The sequence below is a fragment of the Corvus hawaiiensis genome, chromosome 26 (genome assembly GCF_020740725.1).
Source record: "Corvus hawaiiensis isolate bCorHaw1 chromosome 26, bCorHaw1.pri.cur, whole genome shotgun sequence".
Classification (NCBI taxonomy): domain Eukaryota; kingdom Metazoa; phylum Chordata; class Aves; order Passeriformes; family Corvidae; genus Corvus; species Corvus hawaiiensis.
This window is the reverse complement of record NC_063238.1, coordinates 33,564,512-33,588,321: the sequence shown is the minus strand read 5'-3', so window position 1 is coordinate 33,588,321 and position 23,810 is coordinate 33,564,512. Positions and strand designations below refer to the sequence as shown.

The following is a 23,810-nucleotide window of genomic DNA, read 5'->3' as shown; positions in this document are numbered from 1 at the left end:
ATCCAAGCTAAATTTCTCCTGGTGCAACTTGAGGCCATTTCCTCTTGTCCTGTCTCATTGCTTAGGAGAAGAGACCAACCCACACCTGCCTCTAACCTTGTTTCAGGTATTTGGAGACAGCAATAAGGTCCCCTGATAGTTTTGCTGGAACTTTAGTTGCAGTGAGCAGTGGAAGCAACACTGAACTCTTGGAGACAGCTCCCAGAGCCCCTGCTGAGGATAAGGCATCTGCATTAATTCAGTTTAGTTAGAAACAGTTATATCTGAGGAACTGATACAAACCAGAAGTTTCAACTCAGTCATTTGGATGAAGTGGCAGCTTGAAAATTAGATGGATGAAGACAGTGAGGAGAAGAGGGACCTAAGCTGAATTTTGTCATTCTACCTTGCAGTTTGCCACGCCAGCAACGAGTGTCGCTGAAAATGCAGACTAAATCTTCCTTTTGGGTTATGCTCCTTCAAATCTCTGCTGTCTCTCCTCCTTATCCTCTCTTCTATCCTTTCTCTGTCCCATACTTCATGCTGACTTTCTAGCACTCTTAGTACCTAAAATTATTTCTTTTTAACTACATTAAGAATCATTTTGAGTTGAAGTCAGACAAAAAACAACGACCTTTACTTACTGTGCTAAGCTTTCCTAGATACTTACAGAGATGTTGATTATTTTGTCAAACAGCAACACCTGTGGTCCAACAAAATCAAACACAAAGTACTGTGGGAAAAGAGGACAGCAGATCAGAATCATCCTTGTGCAGGTAGCCAGGGCTGTCAGCTGCATGATTCAGCATTCTGTGTTACGGCACAGAGCCTCAGTGAGATGCTTGGGGTGCTGGGGGGCAGTGGTGGACAATGAAAAACTCTTTCCTTTCCCCTGACATGTTTCTGCCATGGCCCAGACTTGTTTTCTACTCTACTCCTTGCATGGCTGCACAATACTTGCTTCACAAATGCCCATGAGCCTCAGTGTGAATCAGAAGGCATTGTCAAAAGGGACAGGATGCACAAGGAAATGTAAAGGACCTAGTGGCTTTGGGGGTTGTTTTGGCCTTGTTTGTCACCAATTGGAACAAACATATGTCAAGAAAAGGCTAAAACCATGAAATAGTAGAAAAGGGAGTGGAGGTGGTGGGGGTGCAGTGCAGACAGAGCTCCCAAAAGGATGATTTGAAAAACTGCAGCAGCAGTGGTGGAGAGGGTGGGGAACAGGTGGGACAAAAGAAAAAGAGCAAATGGATCTAAACCCAAGGGAGATATTGCTGGTGCTTTGTCCCTGGAGAGACCTCCCTGCTCAGATGTGGAAGTGCTGCAAATTTAATTCATCCCCTTATGAGCTACCAAATGGCAGAGTTGACCCAGAGTCACTGAAGAAAGTGTCTTCTTTAAGAGAAAGCACCTACCTCATTGTAGAAAGGGGCATTTGTGCCTTCCTTTACTGTAGTTTGCTTCTTCTCATCACCTATCTCGATGATCACCACAGGATCGATGTTCTCACCCACCAGCTGCCTGGCCTCGATGATGGTGATGGCAATCTGTGGGGCACAAGGACACCAAGAACACTCCTGGGCTCAGGTGCAGCCCGCCTGGGGAATTCACAGGCACATAAGGGCTGTCACCCCCTGCTCACCTGGTAGTTCTGGGATTTCATCTCCTCTTCATGAATTCTGGTCACCAGCTTTGCCCTGTTTAAATGACAAAAGAAGTCATTAGACATCTCTAGGCAAGGGCTGGTACTTGGACACACACTGGAAAGACTTCTCAACAGTAAACCAGTATTATTTATGGCAGACAGCTTTGTTGTGAACTGTTAGGCTTGATTTCATCAGCAAAGACCATCTCTGTCTTTCTCATATACTTTTTGATAGGGAAATGTTTTGCATCCACACAAACCAGTGCAGCTACCTATCACGTAAGGCAATGATTTCACTACTTGATCCCATCAAATATTCCCATTCCTCCCTGGACTGCATTCCTCCCCTGTATGAAAAACACAACTACACAAGCTCTTTGCTATAGAGATTGCTGTTCCCTTTGGCTCATTATCTTTAGCAGAGTTCCTTAGCACAGTTGAGGCACTCTCAGGATCCATTTCAATCTCTTCCTGCACTGGATAGCATCTGGTGATACCACTGAGCTGACAAGTGCATTCCACTCTGTCATGTGGGAGAGCAGGAGTGGAGAGATCACTGCTGTCAGCAAATGGATTTTCTGACAGACATTTTGTTCTAGGATAATGCCCTTCCTGGCCAGGGTGGAAAAGACATTTAGGGGGGTGTTAGGTAAGATACATGAAGGAACACCTTTTCCTGTTTGGGCTTAAGGATCCAAAAGCACTGGACAAGGCATCGTTGTTCATTAGGTCTTCCTCTACTTCTTCTTGTTTTCCAAGAGTGTTGTGGAGAAAATTTGCACTTCTATCATGATCACCTGATAAAGAAAACAAAGAAGTAAACCCCACATCTGATTTCTAGTAACAAAAATCTCACTTGGAGCAGAGCAGTGAATTTATCATCATGAACTGAGCATTTTACTTATCTGGGTGTCCCAGTTAGAGATACTCTCATGGTCTGTATCGAGCAGCATTGATTATGGCAGCAGCTCCCCTCCTGTGCAAAATCATTTTCCATATCTATGTGGCTGTAGCCACTCTCCACACCCCATGTGCACCCATGACAGGCACATGCACGCTCCTGAGTAAAGCTGCCAGCTTTATTGAGCCAGCCCATCCAGCCATCAGAGCCTATGAAGGTTGTGTACTTAAGGTTTCTGAAAGAAGCAGAACTTCTGGAGGAATTGCACACTTGTAATAGATTATCTACCTATAAAGTAGAAAAAAAAGCCCTCAAAAATGTGCCATCTCTCTATGGTAAGAGGCAGGCTGACATTTTTAGTTTACTCTACCAAACAGAGCAGTATGAACTCACAGAATCTGAACGTGGACTTAATGAAACAGCTAACGCAAACAGAATTAGCTCTCTGTTTATTTGGGAATGATAAGGAGTTTACTGCCTGTTTTATCAATGCTAAGCCTTAAGACACAATTCAAATGAGTTCACATGAAATCAGACCTAATCTAACCCCCCACCACCTGCTCTTCCCTGTTGCAATATTGATTTATGAGGCCTTACCCAACGCATCTTTGTTTGCAATAGTCAGCCCTTTCTCGCCTTTTTTCTTCTTCTTCAGCTTCATGCCAGCAAACAGCCCCTTTCTGAAAAATTAAAGAAAACAGATCAGTGCCGTATCTCCAAACCTTTTTCTGTACTGGACTCTAATTTAACTCAAGGAGTTGTTAAGAGGGAGTTTTGATTCCCGAGCAAGATCGTTATATTCTGAATTTCCTTTTATCGACAGCAAACGAGAGAAAGCTCTGACTTTTTGCTTCATCTGATTTAGTTTCTTTTTAAAGTTTGGCCATGTACAGGCAAACATAATGTGACAAGAGCCAAAACTTCTGTTCAAACCAAGACAGCAAGATGCAAAGAAAGGAAATCAAAGATAAATTTCCAATCTACCAACTTCCCACACATGTAGTTCATTCCTTATGCCTGTGACAAAACCAGAGATAAAAGGCAGATTACAGGATCCAGATCAAAAGCAGTTTTCCACTGAATTAAGACAAAGCCATTTGTGTAAATTCCTTGGTAATGACACCCAAGGTATCAGTGGCACATACACCACATAATTTAGGTAGTTCTCACTCCCCTTCAGCAGCAAAGCAATGAACAAGTCTGGACAAGGGTTTCTCCTCAAGCTATATTAGAGAGATGCTTCTGCCTAACATCAGTTCTTCCAAGAAAATAAATATGCCATGTTTCAGAGGGAGAAACAATCTGTGCTGCTTGCAAATTTTGTGCTATTAACTCTACCGACAAACAAACCTGGTAGTGAGAGTAAAGCACAGAGGATTTAGTATAATAGCAGCATTTTTCAGGTTCTTTGTTGGTCACAAGCATGCAGTGACAAACATTCAGCACATTTCTTTCCCCCCCTGTCATTAGAGGATTTGTTTGCCTGAATTACTGTAGGTATAAAAATTTACCTGGAGAAGCACACAGCCCAACTAGCCAAAACAAGCAGGCACCTAAAAGCTGAGTAAACCTGATAGCAACCAGTGCTCAAACATCTGAAATCATTGGCAAACTTGAGCTGTGGAGGAAAAGATACTGCAAACTGGAAAGGGAAGTTGGTAATGTTTAAAGGTTGTATTCAGAGCAAGCAAATTAAGTTTATTGGCCAGCCCAAGTGGAATGTCAGCAATGTAGGGTACAATAGCAGAAAATGGACAACTTCTGTCTGTCAAAGAATGCTAAAATCTGATCAGTATGAGTGCAAATGTAGTACCCAGACATAAACATGCTTCAAGCAAAGCAAGAGTCAGACTGTGACTGGAGGAAATAATCATTAATAAAGCCTGATGTGTTAACTGGGCTGTCTTCCATTATTCTTATGTTTACATAACCCTTGAAACTGCTTAAAGACAGAACTGCAGAAGGTGCCACAGGGTGACAGAAAGAGAACTAGCCAAGCTTTGGATAACTACATGGTGTCAAGTGCAAAATCCATCTTTGAAGTAAACCAGATTTCAGTTTCAGGTTTTTAGTCTGCCAGGGGTTTGGGCACAAAAAGGCATCAGGCTGCACCTGAGCTCTCCTGCACCCCTGACCCCAGAGGTTACCTTAACCAAGGCAAACATGCAGAGAAGTACTCCTTGACAGTGCCAGAGAGGCAGCAAGCACAGGTCACTTGCAAGGCTCAGCTACAGGAAAGAAGAGTGTGGGTTTGTTTACCAAGAGAGCAGGGCTGCGTTCTCTGTATATGGGATTTGCCAGAGACAATCTTCTCTGTAAGGGTCTAAACTAAGTAAATGAAGTCTTCAGGGAACTGAATGAATCAATCCTTCACAACAGGCTCCATCACTTTGATATGTAAGCTGCTTGTCAGCCAGTGTCAGTGTGCACACTCTAATAGTGTGCACATGGGTAACATCCACACTGCTTAATAAGACCAGTTAGGCTTCTTTAAAATGTTCTGTGGCGACTCTTCTTGTGGTAGACAGTTTGTTCTCATGGAAGGAATAAAAAAAAGTAACCTTTCTCCAAATTTCCACAAAATGTTTTTCACTGAAGCTTTAACATAAATTCAATCAGCTGCTGAAAACCTGAAAATTATTCCATCCCCTCTTCCCCAAGATGGCACAAATTTTAACAAGAGAAAGTTTCAGCCTTCTATGCAGTTATACCAGATTTGATAATGACCCCAGAGTTATCCATACCCATCTATATCCCTAAGCCAGGCATAAAACTGTGTTCCACCTCTAGGTAAACCCCAAAGATACAATGAGGAAATGTCTCCTGTGTTCTCCCAGGACCTCCTGGCTATCAGCAAGGCACAAACACGGGAAATCAGGAGAGACTTGTGGTGCAGAAAAACTCATTCACCTGTCATGGAGCTGTGGGGAGGTTGGAGGGTGTCAGTGTTGTGGTATTACTTACAAACATCAGTGAAGATTTAACCCCCATATGCTACATGATGCACAAATAGAGGGTTTGCTCCTTCTTGGATCCTACAAGTTAATTTGAGATACAATAAAGCAATTTTGTGTCCAAAGAGAAGGCAGATGAAAGAATTCTTATGGGCTACCAAGAGGTTTCCTGTTTTAAGTGCTTTGATTAGAAGCAATTAAAAATCAGCCATCTCAGCTAATCAAGAACATTTCTTAGTTCAAAGAGGACTGAGAGTCCCAGTTGCTTTCACATGGGGATTGTTAAAAAATCTGAAGTTAGGAGAACTTTTTCTTTTCTGCATACGCACAGTACAATGCAGACCTTAGTTTATGACTGTGATTCACTGAGGTTTCTCTGATATAAATAGTAAATAAGAGTGGAACATCAACCATACCCCAGCATTTGACTATACTCAGACCATGGTGAATTTGCACCAGAACTCTGTAAATACAAGGGTTCATTTCCTGTTATCAGTGCCACAGGGCCACTGGGCCTCTGAATTAATTTTCATACTTCAAAAGAAAGACTCTGAAATTTTGTTCTCCTCTTGTCAAGGTTCCTCCCTGGCAGCTTCCAGCTTTCAAAAAATTGCTTTCATGCCTTTCTTTTCATTTAAGCTGTTCCATCATCACAGAGGCTTCGTGAGCACTTCCTGCACAGCATAATGTTCTCTCAGATATCCAATAATTGCAATTTGCAGTCTAATTTAGAGGAAAGTTGGCAAAAAACATTGAGTTCAGAGCTGTCAGCATGAGAGTTCAAGTGACCTTATTAATACTGAACCTCAGAGTTCCTCCACATTGTTTATTACTATTATATATATAGTATTTTCTGCCAGCAAAATCTTTTCAGAAGTCTGTGTGCTTGGAGAGTTGATGTAAGAGGAGATTGGCTTCTTGCTGTGGGAATGGTCACACACCATCCAGAGACAAACAGGAGCTCCTAGGCTGCAGGCTACCTACCCCACTCTAGGCACTCACTGTAGGATGGCAGAGAACACTTCTCCCTTGCTTACAAAGTCAGAAGAATAAACTGAGCCATCTAAACACAGGCATGTGCAGCTTGAGGAGGAACCTTCTGTCCTCTTCTACAGAGTTCCCTCTCCCTGCAGTTTTCCAGCACTTGTTCAAGCAAAACCCAGACTTGGGCTTAGCATGCATTAGACCAAGATACTTGTCAAGGTCCATTTTTGTAGTCTTGAGATGCCCTTCCCTTGCGCTGGTGTGTGAGCTGCACCCCTGGTGGGCACAGAGGAATGAAACCAGGGAGTGAGATTTGGAAACACAGAGGACAGAAGCAGATACAAAGCCTGTTTTATCCAGTATGTCTCCTGAGACCATCCAGTTCTGACATGGACAAGGCTGAGTGAGCTGCCAACGTGCTCCTGGCAGCAGAAAATCCTTATTGGAGCAGCTGCCCTGCTTTTTCCCCCAAGTCCCTTACTCCCTGGAAACACCAATCTCAGTAAACCTTTTGGAACCAAAAATGATTTAGTTCAGGGATGATCAAAGGTTTGTGCAGCTCAGCTCTGAGCCAGCTCCAGTGCTTCAGGATTGTAAGCCATGGGTATGGTGACTGCCTTGGCTAAGGAAGTATTAGAAACTGAAGAAAGAGGAAAAACAGCCTTCCTACACACGAATGTAAATTTTGTTAGGTGGGTTTGTATCTTTGGATTTTGTTATTTGCATTTTGTAAGATGTCTTGGTGGGGTTTTTATTCAGCTCCTTAAAATTCCACTTCTTTCAACATAAGTTCATTTACAAAAGAGTTTTTCAGTAGATTAAACAGTACTGCACTAGGTGAATAATTATCTAGACATGATTAGTTCTAATTTCCATGAAATAAACACAAGCAACAAGAACCTAATTCTCTAGGTTATAAAGATGTTTCTTCTTTTCAAATGGAAAAAAAAATTTGACACCTAAGAATGAGTCTTGGCTCATTTTATCACTTCCACAATATGTACTAGTCAAAGAAATTGAAAGGAAAAGTAAATTATCTCATAACTTAAACCCCTTTTTCCAAAGAATAAAATATAATTAAAATACAAAGATGGGGCTTCAAAATGAAAAGTCTTACCAGTCTGAAAGAGTCACATAAGCACAGGTGGTTAATTCAGAGCCATTTTTTATAAAGACAGTATGTCATTTGTGATAATAAATGAAGTCCCAGAGAAGAAATTTATTGCACTACATTTAATTATCAAAGAGGGCTGAATAAAATAAATTCTATGATCTTGGGCACATGGAAAGCAAGAAAATCTTAATAAGTGGTTACTGAGGTACTCATTTCACGCCTTCCTTTCTCAGGATTATAGAAGTTCAGGGAAAGACTTCGCCTGTTTATTCATTTAATTTACTCTGTTTCCCAGTGAAGGGTTGCTTCATTCAGTATACTGCCAGATCCTTCATCCTGTTTCTGTAAAGAACCTCCCTTTATCCCCATATGCACTATTTCTGCTGTGGTTCTTTCAAAGCTTGGAGCTCTTACGAGCTGCCTTAACCTGTTTACATTTTTCCTGATTTCTCCCGCTTCTGCTGTTTTGACAGGTCCAAGGATTTGCAATAGGGAAGCTTCAGCTCTTCAAGAAGGTGAATACAGAATCCTGTATGACAAGCTGCAATTTAAAAAATAGCTGAGGCACACACACAGGTTATGAATCTTGGGGTTTTTCATATCTATGTGACATTGGGACTTTACCTGTCTTGTCTCCACTATTAATATCTCATCAATTAGAAAACAAAATTGCAAGCTGACAATACAGTGGTCAGGATTAGTTACACACTGGCTCTGTGCATTCAAGAACAGGCTCTAAAACAGCTACTCAGGAGAAATTCTGCTGTCTTCGAGGATAATTCTGTGTAAAACTTCAGTTTCTTACACTGCAGCAGTCAAAACCTGAAATCAGCCATTAGAAAGCATAAGAAATGAGATAAAAATATGTCAGGGAACATCTTGTGCCACTAAATTACTGCATTTTGGCTACAACTTGCTGCTTTGTCTTCCCCTCTCAAAAGGAGCCCAAAACTCAGCAAAGCAAAGAAAACACTGTGAAGTGTGATCAAAAGAAGGTCCTGGCAGAGTCTATTCAGCCTGGGAAAGAGACGATAGCCTGTTTTTCAGGAGGTGCGGTGAGGTAAAAACAATGAAGCATGTCTGAGAAGTGTTGAACTGGCCACCAAACACTAGAAGATGGTCCTGGAGTCATCCCTGGTGGTCTCTGAAGTCAGCAGCTCAGTGTGCAGCATCATTTAAGAACACCACACCTTACTGGATGTTGTCAGGATGGATGTTAGAAAGAAAGGAGCGAGTGTCATTTTGCCTCTAAAGCACTGGTGAACCTACACAAGGTCATTACACAGGATCACAGAATAAATCAGGTTAACATCTCACATTCTGTGTGCAGCTTTAGTCTCCACATCTCAAATAAGGCAACAGGGTTAGAGAAGGCACAGAAAAAGGGTGGGAAAAGTTAGTTTAAGACAGACTGAAACAGTTGTAACTGTTCCTTTGGAGAGGAGATGACTGAGTGGAAATAGGATGAAATTTTATAAATTCAAACTGACAAATAGCATGAAAGCAGAACTGCTTGTTACTCAGCATAATTCACAGCACTAGAATAAGGATGCACTTGATGAAACAAGACTGAAAATACTAAAAGGACCTGACAGGGATGTATCCATTAACGCTTGTGATAAAAATGTTCTGGATGCTAAGTAGAATGGATCACAGAAAGTGCCCAGGCTCATGTGCTCTCCCTGAATATCCCATCCTTTTGCCACTGCTGGAGAAAAGCACAGTGCCAGATGAATACAGGATCTGACCTCACAGGATATTTCTCCTGTTCTGGTCATTGCCTGATCATAAATACCAAATCTGTGCATGGCTGGGTCACCTGGCAGTCATGCTGGATTTGAATCAGGTATGGGTTCATGATCATGTTTCTGTCTGAATGATCAAAGCACACAGCACAAGTTTTTGCCAAAATTATACTTAAACCAGCATAAAGCCTGATAGTGAAAAACACTGAAAGTGGAACACACTTGAACAGGAAGCTGAATTCATCCCCAGCTAGCACGGCCTCATGTGACCACTATGTTTTTGAGAGGTACCTGGATTTACTGTATTGTTTAACCACACCTGAAGTGGTCTTTGGAAGCGAGCTATAAAATAATGAGTGACATGGAAAGATGGAGAGAAAGGGAGTGTCTCAGTTTCACTCTCCAGACCACAAAACCACAGCGCTCAACGACATTATCAGGCAGCAAGTTTAAAACAAAGGAGGGTGTGAACAAATGAGGTGTTCTTCAGTGAGACACATAAATCATAAGATGCATTGCAAGGAAGGTCGTTGAGTTAGAGAATTCAAAGATATTTTGGACATATTAATGGAGTTTGTGGACAGACAGTCTGATATCCATTCGGCTCATAAATTTAAGTGCATGGAATTGCTGAGGGCCTTGCTCATACCTATTTCACAAACTGCATTTCCAATTATCCACCTTTGGCCCCTCTTGGGAAGCACAAACTGCTTTGACACAGTTGCTTCCGTGTTTTTCAGCATTTTAATATAAAAAAATTGTTTCTCTAGATGCAGAAGAAGAAATATCAGGCATACTGATACAAACTCTGAACAAGCTGTAATTTGAACTTTTGCATTGTGCACAGCTCTGCCTCAAACAATCCAAAACTCCAAACTCCGAGAAGGTTTCAGAAACAGCAGCACCAGAGCACAGAATCTCTGCAAACACTAGCCATTTACCCTGGTACACACAGCCTGTCCCTTCTGAAGAAAACCAACGACTTTTTATTGACAAATTTAGCATCCTTATGCATCATGAGTCATGACAGCAAGGAAGCCACATCCTGAACAGATGCAAATTAGTGGTCATATTCAACAACTTTTCTCATGTCAATGCACAAGAGCTGGGTAACAGATCTACTAAACACTAACATATGCCTACAAAACAAAGAATGCAGTTGTTACATGCAGGGAGGTAATTTCTTTTGTTCCTGTGCCTCCTAGAGCTCTTTCCTCCCTGTACAGGGATCCTGAGCTATCATCTGCTGAACTCTGAAGGACTTTCCATGGCTTTGTGCAGTTAGAAATTATTAGACAGCACAAAACATTATAGACTAGATCTGTATCAGAAATAATAATCACACCTCTAGGAACAGTTAAAACAAGCATTAAAGGACTTGTTGATTTTCTTTTCCTTCAAGAAAAAAATCTTTATATATAGTTAGCTGAATTTATTCAAACCTTGGGGGAATTTCCTGAGGGTATGAGACATACCTGTGGGCCTGAGGTGCTGCTGTTGAGGGCTCCATCCTGCTGTTTATCTTTCAGTCTCTACCTTTTACATTGTGAACAGGGTCTACAAACTTACAGAACCATTTACATTGGAAAAGACCTCTAAGATCATCAAGTCCAACCATTAACCTGAGACTGCCAAGTTCACCACTAAACCATGTCCCTGAGTGCCACCTCTACACATCTTTTAAATACCTCCAGAGACGGTGACTCAGCCACTTTCCTGGGCAAGCCTGTTTCATTGGTTGATAACCCTTTCAGTGAAGAAAGTTTTTGCAATATCCAATCTAAAACCTCCGCTGGCCACATTTGAGGCTGTCCCCTCTTGTTCTATTTGTATTTAAGTTTGTTTCTTGCTGGTAGCAAATGTGGTGCCTGGTTAATCAATCTGGTAAACACTGAACAAGAACAAAGATTTATTTTAGTGCAAACATTAACTCCTCTTGCTCTGCAGAGATCTGCAGGAGCCAGTCAGTTGTGGAAGGCCTGCACTGCTCTTGAACAACAGCTCCAAGCTAAAAGGCCACCAGGATTTTCACACCCACCAAGACACCTTGAAGAAGTTTAGATTTCAGACAGCCTTAGCAACCACTCTCTGGAAAAATAGGCCTATCTGAAGTATTCTTGTATTTGCACTCACTTTTTTTTTAATAAGAACATTTCTTTTTCTCTATTTTCTTTTTCCACCCGTAGCTTGCCCAACTTCTCTCTATTGTGGCCCAGTGTACAAGGCTCTGGATTGTGGTTCCCCCTTCTACTCCTCCCACCTCCCCAGTTCAAAGGCTTAATATCTGTTATTTTTAGTTAATAAACCAATATATCAGTCACAACTCTTGCCTCCAGTCTTGTAAGTACAGCTACTTCCTTGACATTTCCTCTTGGACATACTCCAGTCCTCACTGAGAACAAATTACAGAGGGACAAGACCACTTTTGTTCTGCACTTCCCAAAGGCCATTTTTACATTGTTCTTAACCTTGTCTGATGGGAGATGGCCTTTAAAGAGGACATTATATTACCGTGAGTTGGAACATCTCATTAAGGAATCTCATCTCATTTGGAATTAAACATTTGAACCCCAGCAGAAGGATTAATTATTCCCAAAATACATAATTAAGTTCCCTGCCGTAATGAAGTACCCATAGCATGTAAGGTATCAGCAATTTTGCTGGAGTGAAAAATGTAGAGAAATTAGATTACAACAGGCAGCTAAACCCAAGTGATCAAGCATGGTCAAAATTCTCCATCCTTTTGTTTCTTTCAGCAGAATCTAGGGAGATGGCTGCCTCTGCACATTATTTGCTCTTCCTCTGTTCAAGAAGATTCCAGCCTAGCTGTCCAGAAGCTGCCCTGCCTTTCACCAGCATCCACCACATTCTTGTTTGACTTGAGTGATTGAGCACAGTTCTGCTCAGAGGAGAAATGGTAATTAAATCAGATATCTCATATGCTCCTGTATCTTTAAAAAGCATATGCAAAATTCCTTTTTCTCCACTGGAGTAGAAAATTAATGCTTTTTTTTCATTAATCCTTCTGAATTTGCAATTAGCCCCAAGTTCTTGTGCTGGCTTTAACTGGGGATACTCATTTTAAATTTCTTTTCTTTTTCTCATCTTCCTGTCTTTCTCAGTTTTGGGTAATGATGTGCCTATGCCACAGGCAGTTACTGTTGCTTTACCTATCTAATTCCCTTAAAAGACTTAATAACTTTCTCATTAAACAGCATGAGCTACACTAAGGAAGGGAATTGGAACACGGATAATAGCACATAATAGCACACCTAGTCCAGGCAGACTGGGCTGACAGCAGAACAGTGTGGTCCCCTGGGACACTCCACACAGCATGGCCATTCCAAAACACTTCGACCAAAGTGAGGTTTTAAAGCACCCTGTTCCTAGATGAAATCCTAAACACACAGAGCAGTCAGTGAGCCCTCTCAGTGGAGGGGCTGCTTGCGCAGTCTGCTAAAATTTTTAAAAAATTCTCTCTTGCAAGGCTGAATTGAGAAATGATTCATGACCTGTACAGAATAGTTTCACTACCCTGACCTAGAGTTGCAACCAAGTAAGCAGAACTGGCAGCTCTGCAGGAAAAAAGCTGACAGGGAGAGAGAGAGTCCTGGGCACCCAAGTACATACCAGTAGATGATTAGTTTTGCTTACCAACATCCTGTCAGGCAACCAAACTCTGCTTACCTCTCCAGAGAGCTTCTCTGCCAGGCTGCAAGCACCCTACACCACCCAGGTCTCAAACAGCATATTTTCTAACTGGGCAAATCTTCCCATGAGACCTGAAACAATCCAATAACATCCCCTCTGCTCCGCTGGAAATGGTGGCTCTTCGTTGAGGACTCAATTAGCACTTGAATAGCAAAAGCTGAGGTGACCATTCAGCAGCTGCCCTGACCTAATTGCTAATTGGGACTCTTTCTTGCTTGCTTTCTTTCTTAGAAGGCAACAAACTCAAATCTTGATTAAAAGGGGAGACACTTTGTTGGGAAGAAGGAGAAAGTAGAGAGTATGTTTGTCTTGACTGGTTCATTTTCCATAGGAAATGTTTTCAGACTTAGGAAATTTAACGGTTCAGATTCAATGTGTAAAGAGGTGTAAATCAGCCTTCAGGCCATATGGGGTGCCTGCCTTAAGCTGCCAACAGGGCTTTTTTTAAGTGCATGTAAACATGGACACTGCTCTTCAGTCCATGTGCCTCCAGACTGGCAAGGCTGGCAAGAAATCCCACAGGCTGTTTTATAACTAAGTGCTGTAACAGCAAGGAAAGGCTGTGAGGGTGGTGTCTCCTGTTCTTGTTGCTGTGAAGGACCACGTCCCAGGTGCAACTTCAGCCCATGTTTTCTGAAGTTTATGTTTCCAGAACTGCTGTGCAACAAGTAGGGCAGAAGCAGACTCCATGTGTGTGTCTATACATGCTCTGAAATCAAGCCATGTTTGCCGAGTACATAGTACAATGGAGACTCTTCTTCCAGGAACTACCCTTTCCATTTATTACTGCTCACTAGAAAAGCCAAGGGTGCCCTATAGAAGCTAGAGATTGAATTAGTGAAATCAGACCGTGTAATACTTCCTATCTGTATGACCACAGTACTGACAATTCCATTCCTCTCACCCTTTGCTAGTGAAACTAAAAACTCTTCAAGACAGAGACTTTCTGTGAACATACCCAGACCTAAATGCAGCGGGGTCCTGGCCTTTACCTGCCATAGTATCAAAGACAGTGAAAAATGTTACCATAGTAATCCTGGCAATTGCTGTGGCACACAGTAAGTGCTGCGTGAGGGGCACAGTCCCCACGGTTGGGAGAACAGGCTTCAGGGTGGTGGTAGCCAAAAGTGAAACTTTCGTCAGCAGGTGATTAACAGCATCTTATTAAAACGGGTGTAAAACAAAGGGGGCTGGTTCCAGCTGTGGTGTTAATACAGGAAAGCAGCAACAAGGAGCCCCACAGTTACCCTGCCTTCACCAGATGTCCATCACAGATCATAAAACACATCACGAATCACTGCCTAGGGGGAACACTTTCCCAAGCCTTGCCCCCCTTTCTCCCCTCTCTTAGTAAATCCAACCTCAGCAACATTTGTTAAATTCATTTTTTTCCCACCATGCTCAAAGTTCAGTTTTGCGTCTCCCACTCGCACCCAGCAGGAAGACCCCTGCACCAGCTGTGAGCCTCAACCCACTGGCCAAGCACCACAGGACAGTAGTCCCTCTGCCCGACGGATTGCTCTGTGCCACAGGAACAGAAGGACAGAAAGTGCTGGCATGTTCATTTTATGAATCTGAGGCTGAATAGAAACTCCCTTGTATTTACAGAGTGGGTGTTTCTCTGAGCTGCCTGATAAATCAAGGTGGTGGCTGTACCCAGCACCAAGTTATAGGATACTTAGGAGTGTCAAGAAATAGAAAGCTTACATAAGGGGAGTTTCTCAATAGTCAGTAAGTTAAAAAGGTGACTCAGCCCCTCTCCTGTCATAAAAAAGTAGACCAGACCCAGGCTAAGCCCAGCTTCCGGTGGAAGGCGAGGGATAAGAAGAAAATCAAGACACAGTCTATTTCCAGCCTCATTCCTGCCATATCAATAAAGTTGTGTAGCTTTGAGTGGTCTCTTCAGTTAATGGATTTAGAACATTTACCTGTCCTGTGGGAAGAGCATCAGACTTCAGTGGTTTGAAATGTGCTTGGATCAAAAGCATAGCATTTATAGAGATGGGCTGGTGCACCTGAGGACAAAATGGTTCCTCACAACTACCCTGGGCGCTTAGTGATCCACATGTCTTGTGTTCAGTTTCTTTAATGGGTGCAGAATATTGTTCTCAATCGCCTCTGAGACTGAGGGACCTGATGCCATTTGTTGCACTGAGACAGGTAGTAGATGCCCCATCTCTACATTCCAGGACAGGCTGGACAGGTCCCTGAGCAACCAGATCTAGTTGAAGATGTCCCTACCTGTGGCAGGGGATTGGGAGCAGATGACCATTAAAGATCTCTTTCAACCCAAACCATTCTATGATTCCAAATCAAACTCAGCATGTTGCTGCCAAATGCAAGCAGTTATAAACAGTCATGACTTCATTTTGTGGCAAGTCAGAGAACATGAAGCATAAATCATTTGCTGACAGAGAGTCCTCAAAGCATTGGAATGACCTCTTTTGGAGAGTGATACTTGGTTAGAAAAACTGAGATGTTAACTAGGCTGTCTGCTCAGCAGGTATAAATTGGTGTGTTCTCTCAGTGACTGGGTGGCCCTATAAATGGGATTCCTCTAGTTTTTCAGGGAAGAATACATGTGTCAAAAACCATGCAGAAGCATCTAGCTAATGATCCAGCTGAAAATAAGTAAAGAGGTTTGATAGAGCCAAGTGTAAAGAGCAGAATTTGGCTTTTGCAAGTGGTGCTGCAAAGCTTACCAAGGTCCAAGTGAAGTGCAGATATGGAAGTGGCTGTACAGGGTCATAACGGGAGCATTTTTCCAATGCTTCCTATAGCTTTGAGGAGCAGGTTGCAAGACGGTCACACAGGGATAGAGAGGCAGAACCTGCTGGCCTCCGCAACACCTGGCTGGTGTGGGGCAATGCTGTTGGATTACCCTCAGTAAGTGTATTTCTTCCTGAGTATTGAAAAGGTGGATGCTTTGATGTAAAGGAAAATATTTCATATTTGAGAAATACAGTAAGTGCTTGTGGAAGTGAAGTATTACATTCAGTGTCCTGCCCACGGAGACGTCAGTGTTCTGATACCATCCCTAACTCAATCTTTTAGCTCTTGCTTTACTAAAAATTTTTATTTCAGGGAGATAAAGATATACAAAAGGTCAGAGGGAGTGGTGCTTGAGAGCCCTGAGTTGTAATCCCACCTTTGCGCAAGGCAGGTGAGCAGCTGCTGGCAGGTCTCTGTGCCCGTGCTTCCCCTTCCACCTCCCTGCTTGTACAGCAGGTGTTGCTATGTGGCTCAGGCAGCACAAAGTGACTCAGACCCCTGCTAATGCCTTTGGTTCTATTGCAGTCATAAAAGCTACTGTATCTGCAGAAGTAATGAAGCATCAGTGACAGACTAGGGGTTGTGCTGGTTGGCAAAAGAAACCTGCTCAGCTGCCAAGTCACAGAGCAGTCTCACTGCCAGGTCAGCCAGGAAGGGTCTGTAAGGCAGTGATGATACTGAGTGCCCTGTGAGTGTTAAAACAAGCCTGGGGCTTGTTCCTGACCAAGCCTTGTTCTGTGAAGCTAGGCAGACAAGCATTCCTTGCTGAGCCATTTCTCACAGGCAGTGCTTCAACTCTTCACAGGCCATGCCATGTCTCAGTATTCAGCCCATGCTTTGCAGCTCAGCTGTGCAATCGACCTCTCCCCAAGGGGCTTGTTATTTTACAGTACTCACAATATACTTACTCTTTGACTTTCCAAAGTCCGTTAGCAAGATTTGTCAGCAAATTATTGTGGAGCTAGAAAAGGAGAGGAATCATCAATCCCATCTGGGTGGACTTGGCCCACAATATTATGTATGCTTTGGACATGGCTGTCAATCCCAAGTCAGAGGTAGTCTCTTGTCAAGGTATGAGTTAAGTCATGGTGGTTTAATTCCTCTCCCTGCCTTGCATTCCTGGTTATGGAAGGCTGCCTGGGTCATGGATATGAAACACACTTACGGCTGCCCTACTTTGTACCAAACCCTGTCAGTGCCAACAAGCAGTGCCGCGAGCTCTCACATGCTCTGATGGGGAAACAAGGCTCTGCCTTCTGCCCAGTATGGCTGTCAGGACTCATGACCCAAAAATACAGCCCACCAATATAACCCTGAAACTGCTGGCTAGGTCATCAACCTCCCATGATGACATAAAATATACTATAAATGTCAATTAAGCAGTGACATTTGCAAAGATGCTTCTGTTTATCAGTAGATTGTTTGCACTGGAACGTAACCATTGGCTTGTGGGCAGGGAAGTATTAATCCCAAATAAATCCTTTCTGACACAGCAACAAAACCACACTGTTTGCTGAGGGAAGAGCTCAGCATCTCAGCTTATCACACCCACAAACTGAGATTCTCTACCAGGTAGACATGAAGTACAAACATGGCTCAGGAGGACAAGCAGGATGGTTTCCATAAACAAAAAAATGTGAGCACAAAGCAGCTCAGAAGTTACTACACCTGGCACAGAGCTGCTTTTATATTCCAGCCTCAGTAAGGTTGTAGCTAACCTTACCAAGACAAGTACAGACATCCAGAAGAAAGGGTCCTGGTGAGCAAATGTGGAAGATAAGGGATGTATATTGCCCTCCCAGAATTCTACCAAAAGCTACTGATAATTCTTGAGCACATAATATAGTTCTCTATTTACAAATGCCTACGTATGAGATTGAAGTTATGCGTTTTGCATTGCCCACGGACTGAAAACACTTTTTCACTTCCTGTGTCCCTGTGATCCCACACCACCAACATTAGATCTCTTTCCTTTTTAGATCTATCCTTACAGGATAAATCTGTTCTTATTGTCCCTACTTCAGTCCCAGTCCAAATAAGTGAAAAGACCATAATTGACCAATGTAAAAGATGCTCCTAGATGAAGAGGCAAGCAGCTTGTGATTCTGACATTTCTTGAAACAGGATGAACATCCCACTTACCTTAAAGTGCAGAGGACTCATTTATTCTGGCTCAGTGGGGCTGTGAAATGCTAGAGCTCACCCGTAACATATTCCAGAATAACCTCCTGTTCTGCAAAACCTTCAAATTAATCTTCAATATGATTTTAGAGGATTATCTTCATAACAGACATATCTTTTGAAAACCAGAAGAACAGATGCTGCCTTCAGCATTTCTATAGATATCAAGTTTAAAGTGAGTATTTTATGGAACAGCTGCTGCAGTAATTCTGTTCTGGTCCAGACAGCAATCATTGGAAGGTGACTTGATTTTCACTATGGATAGCCTGTACCCTGCCAGGCCAAATCAATGCCTTTATTCTCCAGACCTGAACCACTCACAAGAGAGAGAGAAAAATAATAACACCTTGAACAATTACTTGTGTTGCAATGGTAGAGTGTGAGGATAATTTCCTGAGCCAAATCCCAGGGAGGCTCCAAAGGCTACAAGCAGGACACGGGGCTCCTGCCACTCAGCACTAGGTGACCCTTTGGAAGTGCTCATCAGTGCCACACTACATGTGTGTCCTGGTTTACCCTGGCAGGGAGCTAAACACCACACCACCATCCACTTACTCCCCCTCAGTGGAGAGGGGGAGAGAATAGGACAAAAAGGGGAAAACTCTTTTGTTGAGATAAAGAAGTTCAATAGGACAAAAATGAAAGGGGATATAATACTAATACTAATACTAATACTTACATTAATACTACTATTAATAATAAATAATGGTAATAATAATAAATAAAAATAGTAATAGTAATAGTAATGATGATGAGAACATATACAAAACAAATTATGCACAACACAGTTTGCTCACCACCTGCTGATGCCCAGCCATTCCCCGAGCAGCAGGCCACCACCCACAGTGAATTCTCCCAGTTTACTGTTCAGCATGATGCCATATGGTGTGGAATATGCCCTGGATCATTTGGGGTCAGCTGTCCCAGCTGTGTCCACTCACAACTTTTTGTACACCTCCCGAATCCTCACTGGCAGAGCAGTGTGAGAAGCTGAAAAGTCCTTGACAGAGTGTAAGCACTGCTCAGTGACAATGAAAACATCAATCCTAAATCCTAATCCTACAGCACTGTACCAGCTACTAGGAAAAAAACTAACTGTATCCTGGCTGAAACCAGGACTATGTGCTTCATTCTGATTGTGCAAAATGCCTTTAAACTGGACTGGAAGTCAGTCTCCTCTGGTACTCAGTTTCCACTTGCTACCAGAAAATCCAAACCTGTAAAAGAAAGCGTGTGACCAGTCCAGACTTTCCACAAAATCACACCTTAATTCAAAGACAGTTTTATCTTTCAAAGGAGAGGGCCTGAAAGTTCTGGACAAATATCTTCTCTCTCACTTTGTATCACAGCCATCCATATAACATTGTTTATTAATATTGCTCCTTCATTTTACTGCTGCTACAGGGAAGCAGCTCAAATAAAGGCTGCATAAAATGTCTAGAGCACTACTAATGTCTACAGTAAACATCTTTATGTCTCAATATTTGTGTCTCATCAATGTGCTTGAAAGCATCCTCCCTTCACAGGGTGGAATCCAAAGGAGTGTGCTCTTTGGGGGTATGATTCACACTTTGTCAATAATAAGCACATTTGGTTGAACCAAGTTCTTTTGGTTATTGCAGTATTTCTCAAGATGTTTGGAAGGAAGTTACTGCAATTGCCACAAGCCCTGTTAGTGTCAGAGATAGAAATGGCTGGTCAAAAATACCTGTCTGTGCAGTCTGGCAAGGAGCCTGTCTCCACATAAAAATTGGTCCTCTTGTGAGGAATCAGGTCTGCATCATTATTATTATATGAAGAAAAATTGCTGGATGAATTACTAATAATGCCCCTTTGTATATAAACATACAGAGAGATAATTAATCTTCTATTCATAGAATCATGGAAGAATAGATTGGTTCAGGTTGAAAGGGACCTTTGAAAATTATTCAGCCCAAGCCCTCCACCACAGACAGGGACATCTTTCACCAGACCGGGTTGCTCCAAGCCCTATCCAAACTGGTCTTGAGCACTTCCCAGGTTGGGATATCTACAACTCCTCTGGACAACCTGTTCCAGTGTCTCACTGCCCTCATCAAAAGAATTCTTCCTTATGTCCAATTTAAACCTACTGACTTTCAGTTAAAAACCATTGCCCCTTGTCCTGCCACTGCCTGTTCTGGTAAAAAGTCTTTCTCCATTATTCTGTAAGTGCCCTCTATATATTGAGAGGCTGCAATAAGGTCTCCCTTGACCCTTCTCCAGGCTGAACAATCTCAACTCTCTTGGCTTTTCTTCAAAGGAGAGGTGATCCAGCCCCTGGTCATTGTTGTGGCCTCCTCTGGTCCCACTCCAAGAGTCTTTCTTATGTTGAAGACCCCAGAGCTGAACACAGTGTGGGGGCAGGGGACTCCAGGTGGGTTCTCACAGAGCACATTAGAGGGGAGGAATCACCTGCTGGCCATGTTTCTTTCGATGCAGCCCAGGACATGGTTGGCTTTCTGGACTGCAAGTGCATATTGCCAGCTCGTGTCCACTGTTCCATCCACCAGGATCCCCAAGTCTTTCTCCTCAGGGCTGTTCTCAACCCATTCATTCTGCAATACTGATATTGGGGATTGCAACCCATGTACAGGACCTTGTACTTGGCCTTGTTGAACTTCATAAAGTTCACACAGACCCACTACTCAAGCCTGCCCCTCCAGTTGACATCCCTTCCCTCAAGTGAATCTGCTGCAGCACTCAGCTTTATGTCTTCTGCAAACTTGCTGAGGGTATTCATATGACTCAAAGAGGAAAGTAGTATGTCCCTGAAGTAATTTTCCATATCCACTGTTTCAAAAACGTTTCATCCCTAGCACAATTGATTTGCTTTTTCTTGTGCTGCAGTCCCTGACAGAGCTGCTGAGTTGTAGTGAACAGGAATATAGCTCCAAACTTGAAATAAAGGTCCTCACTATGTCCACTATCTCAACCACTGTTGAGATAGAGGGAGGGAGCCAGAGTTTGGTCCCACTGCACATTAGCAGGCAGGATCCTCCTGGAAGACCAGTGGAGACAGACAGGCTCTTCCAGAGAACATTTAGCCACAAGGACTTATCTGGTGTTATGTGAATTGTTTTCAGGAAGAATACTTCCCTCAGGGACATCAAGCATCCTGGATACAACATAATACCTAAAATTAATCCGAATAATCCCACCCAGCCTGCTATTGACTTTCTTCTGCGATAAACCCTTTTCAGAAAACACTTGCTTTTGTTAACTTTAAAGGTATTCCTCAGTAATGCAGAATAAACATCTATGTGATAATAACTAGAAAATCTTTCTTCTTTGATAAAGATATCCCTTGTCTGCAGGATCAGTCCCACAGAACAATAAATGACTTGGACTCCAAAATCACATATATATATATATATCAGCAGAACAAGTCCATTTCAGCAGAAGAAATTGAAAAAGTTGATATAAATCTTACCAGAGCTAATGCTAGTTTAGCTTTAGGTAGATATTCTTAGATTGTTTCAAAGAAGGAAGCAAACCATTAAAACAAAACATGACTTTCTATTCGCACACAAAAAAACCTTGTGCAGTTGTCCTAGGATTTAGGGCGAGGCACAAATTAAAATTTGTCGCTACACTGAATTTGTTTAATCACTACCATTTATTTACTATTTATATAAATTATATAAAATTCTAAGGCAAATTTTCTAAGAACTTTGGCCAAGCTTTGGTCTCAGTTCCACATCTCTGAGTCTGTAGAGATGCTACAAAATCCATGAAAAAGTTCTGGGTTTGTTCTCCTACAGCCAAGGCAAAATTTGTTTTCTAGATCCACATTCTACAGCAAAAGAAGGTAGAAACAAGAATATATGCTGCAAGCAGGACATCCTATTTAAATAATCTTACTGTTAACAGAAACACAGAAACATTTGACCAAACATGGATATATGCATATATATATATATATATATATGCATATGCTCGAAGACACAAACACCCACATATTCCTCTGTTCTCTTTCAGCAAAAAGCCAGTGACCTTTCCTTATGAAAAACAAGCACTTCATAAATTAGAGCTAATCCCCAGCTCATGAATTAGATCAATTTCAGGAAAGTAAGATTATTTCCAGCTGTTGCACCTGAGCATTAAAAGATTTAAGTGTCAAATTTTGCCTTTAGATGCATCCTATTGAAATCAAAGCACATTCTCAATGGATAAACTGATGCATACATGTATCTACCTATTTATCTACCTATGAAACACAGCAATGCTGTTTCTAAGTAATTCTTCAGGGCAGAATCACAAAATTACAGGGAGAGATACCAGTTATGTTGGGCCAACTGGTGCAGACACAGAAAACACTCTTGTACGTTCACGCCCCACAGCCCTGCACCAGGGTGTTCCAAGGGATTTCTGTTCTCTCAACTTGTACTGCTGGGTCAACGCACACCAAGTGTGAGCCAGAGTGATCCTGAAGACACTAAACTTCGAGAAAATGGTGGACAGGAAAAGAAAAACCTAAAGATATGAGAAAAATGCTTGCCAGAGACATTAATCTCCTCCCATTTGCAGTTCAGTAGAATACATGATCTTCCCTTGAAGACTTTCGGAGCAAAAAAATTAATAATACAAAACCTGCTGACTTAAATGCAACCCTCATGCAAGCACCTTAGTATTAAAGTTCTAAGTCTCTAAGTAGTCCCAAATCTCATTTTTTCTAACTGCAGATGTCTTACATTTTCACTGCCAAAAAAAAAAGTAAAGGAGACATTACCTGGGCTTTTTTTCCTCCATCTCCTACACTTTCCTGTTGTCTGGTGTCAAGCTGGCCTTCAGCAACTCATCCCAAACATGCCAGACACACCAGTCTTCTTCCTTTGGCTGACACAGAGAATCTGCTTGTGGTTATGATTAACGCACCGAGAGATCCGCCACAGTAGGGTGAGGCTGTTTAAACACTTAATTATATTCATGACGGGTATTGTAGATAAGATTTCCCAAAGCACTGAAGTGTACAAGTGCAGTTAGCTGCTTACTGAAGCCTAGCAAAAGTCTGTGGTTTTGGCTCATAGTGCTCCTTTACAGAGACATTTTTCCTCCTCCTACCATGCTGCTGTAGTTGGGTGGGATCAGCTTATAGCTCAGCCCATGTTTTGGCTCATAAAACAGCCCCAGAGGCAAAATAGCCTCATGTTCTGGGGTGCAATGATGTCAAAATGCAGTATGCTGGGGTTTTTGGGGTTATGGGGTATATGTCCTCTCACAGGCCTTCATGCTGTTCAGGTATTTGCTGCACTAACATAGTTCCTGCTCCTTCTTCACATGCATAGACCCTCCCTCCAGACTTACCAGTCCAGACTTTTTTCCCCAATGTACAATTATCCCAACAAAATCTATGGGAGTTTGGCCAAGATATCAGAGTGGATAGGCACAAGAAAAATCTTGCTTAGTTTAGTTCCTCCTACAGTTCAGAGTTATTGCTCCCTATATGTCCCAGACATACAAAAAAACTGTTCTCAATTATGAGGACGGTAACAACCTGCTCAGAGAGTCTGTGCGAACTCTGTCCTGGCAGATTTTCAAAACCTGGTTGGACAAAGCCTTGGGCAACCTGGTCTGTACTCATGAATCTCTCTCCTCTGAGCAGGAGGTTGAACTAGAGCCCACCCAAGGGCCCTTGCTCAATTCTCCTGTGATCCTGTCCTGTGATCCTATATTCTGACACTGGGATGGTTGTGCAGGCATATCCAGATTTACAGCATGGGTTGAGGATGAAATCTACTCCCCATAGAGATGTTGGTCATACATCTTCTCTGAATTACAGCTTATGCAGCTGCTATATGGG

General features: G+C 42.4%; 1 protein-coding gene across 2 annotated transcripts in view; it reads right to left on the bottom strand.

The window, feature by feature from the left end:
• FER1L6 (fer-1 like family member 6) overlaps positions 1-22,835 on the bottom strand; it is a 78,624-nt gene extending 55,789 nt beyond the window's left edge. For both annotated transcript variants that reach the window (XM_048287186.1, XM_048287187.1), the window contains exons 1-6: positions 22,740-22,835; positions 3,126-3,208; positions 2,298-2,424; positions 1,625-1,679; positions 1,398-1,529; positions 650-712 (exon numbers count right to left, since the gene is read on the bottom strand). In XM_048287186.1, coding sequence (XP_048143143.1) covers positions 650-712; positions 1,398-1,529; positions 1,625-1,679; positions 2,298-2,424; positions 3,126-3,208; positions 22,740-22,759 — 480 coding nt within the window. In that variant the 5' untranslated portion in view covers positions 22,760-22,835. The remainder of the gene's footprint in view (positions 1-649; positions 713-1,397; positions 1,530-1,624; positions 1,680-2,297; positions 2,425-3,125; positions 3,209-22,739) is intronic.
• Positions 22,836-23,810: the final 975 nt, after the last annotated feature.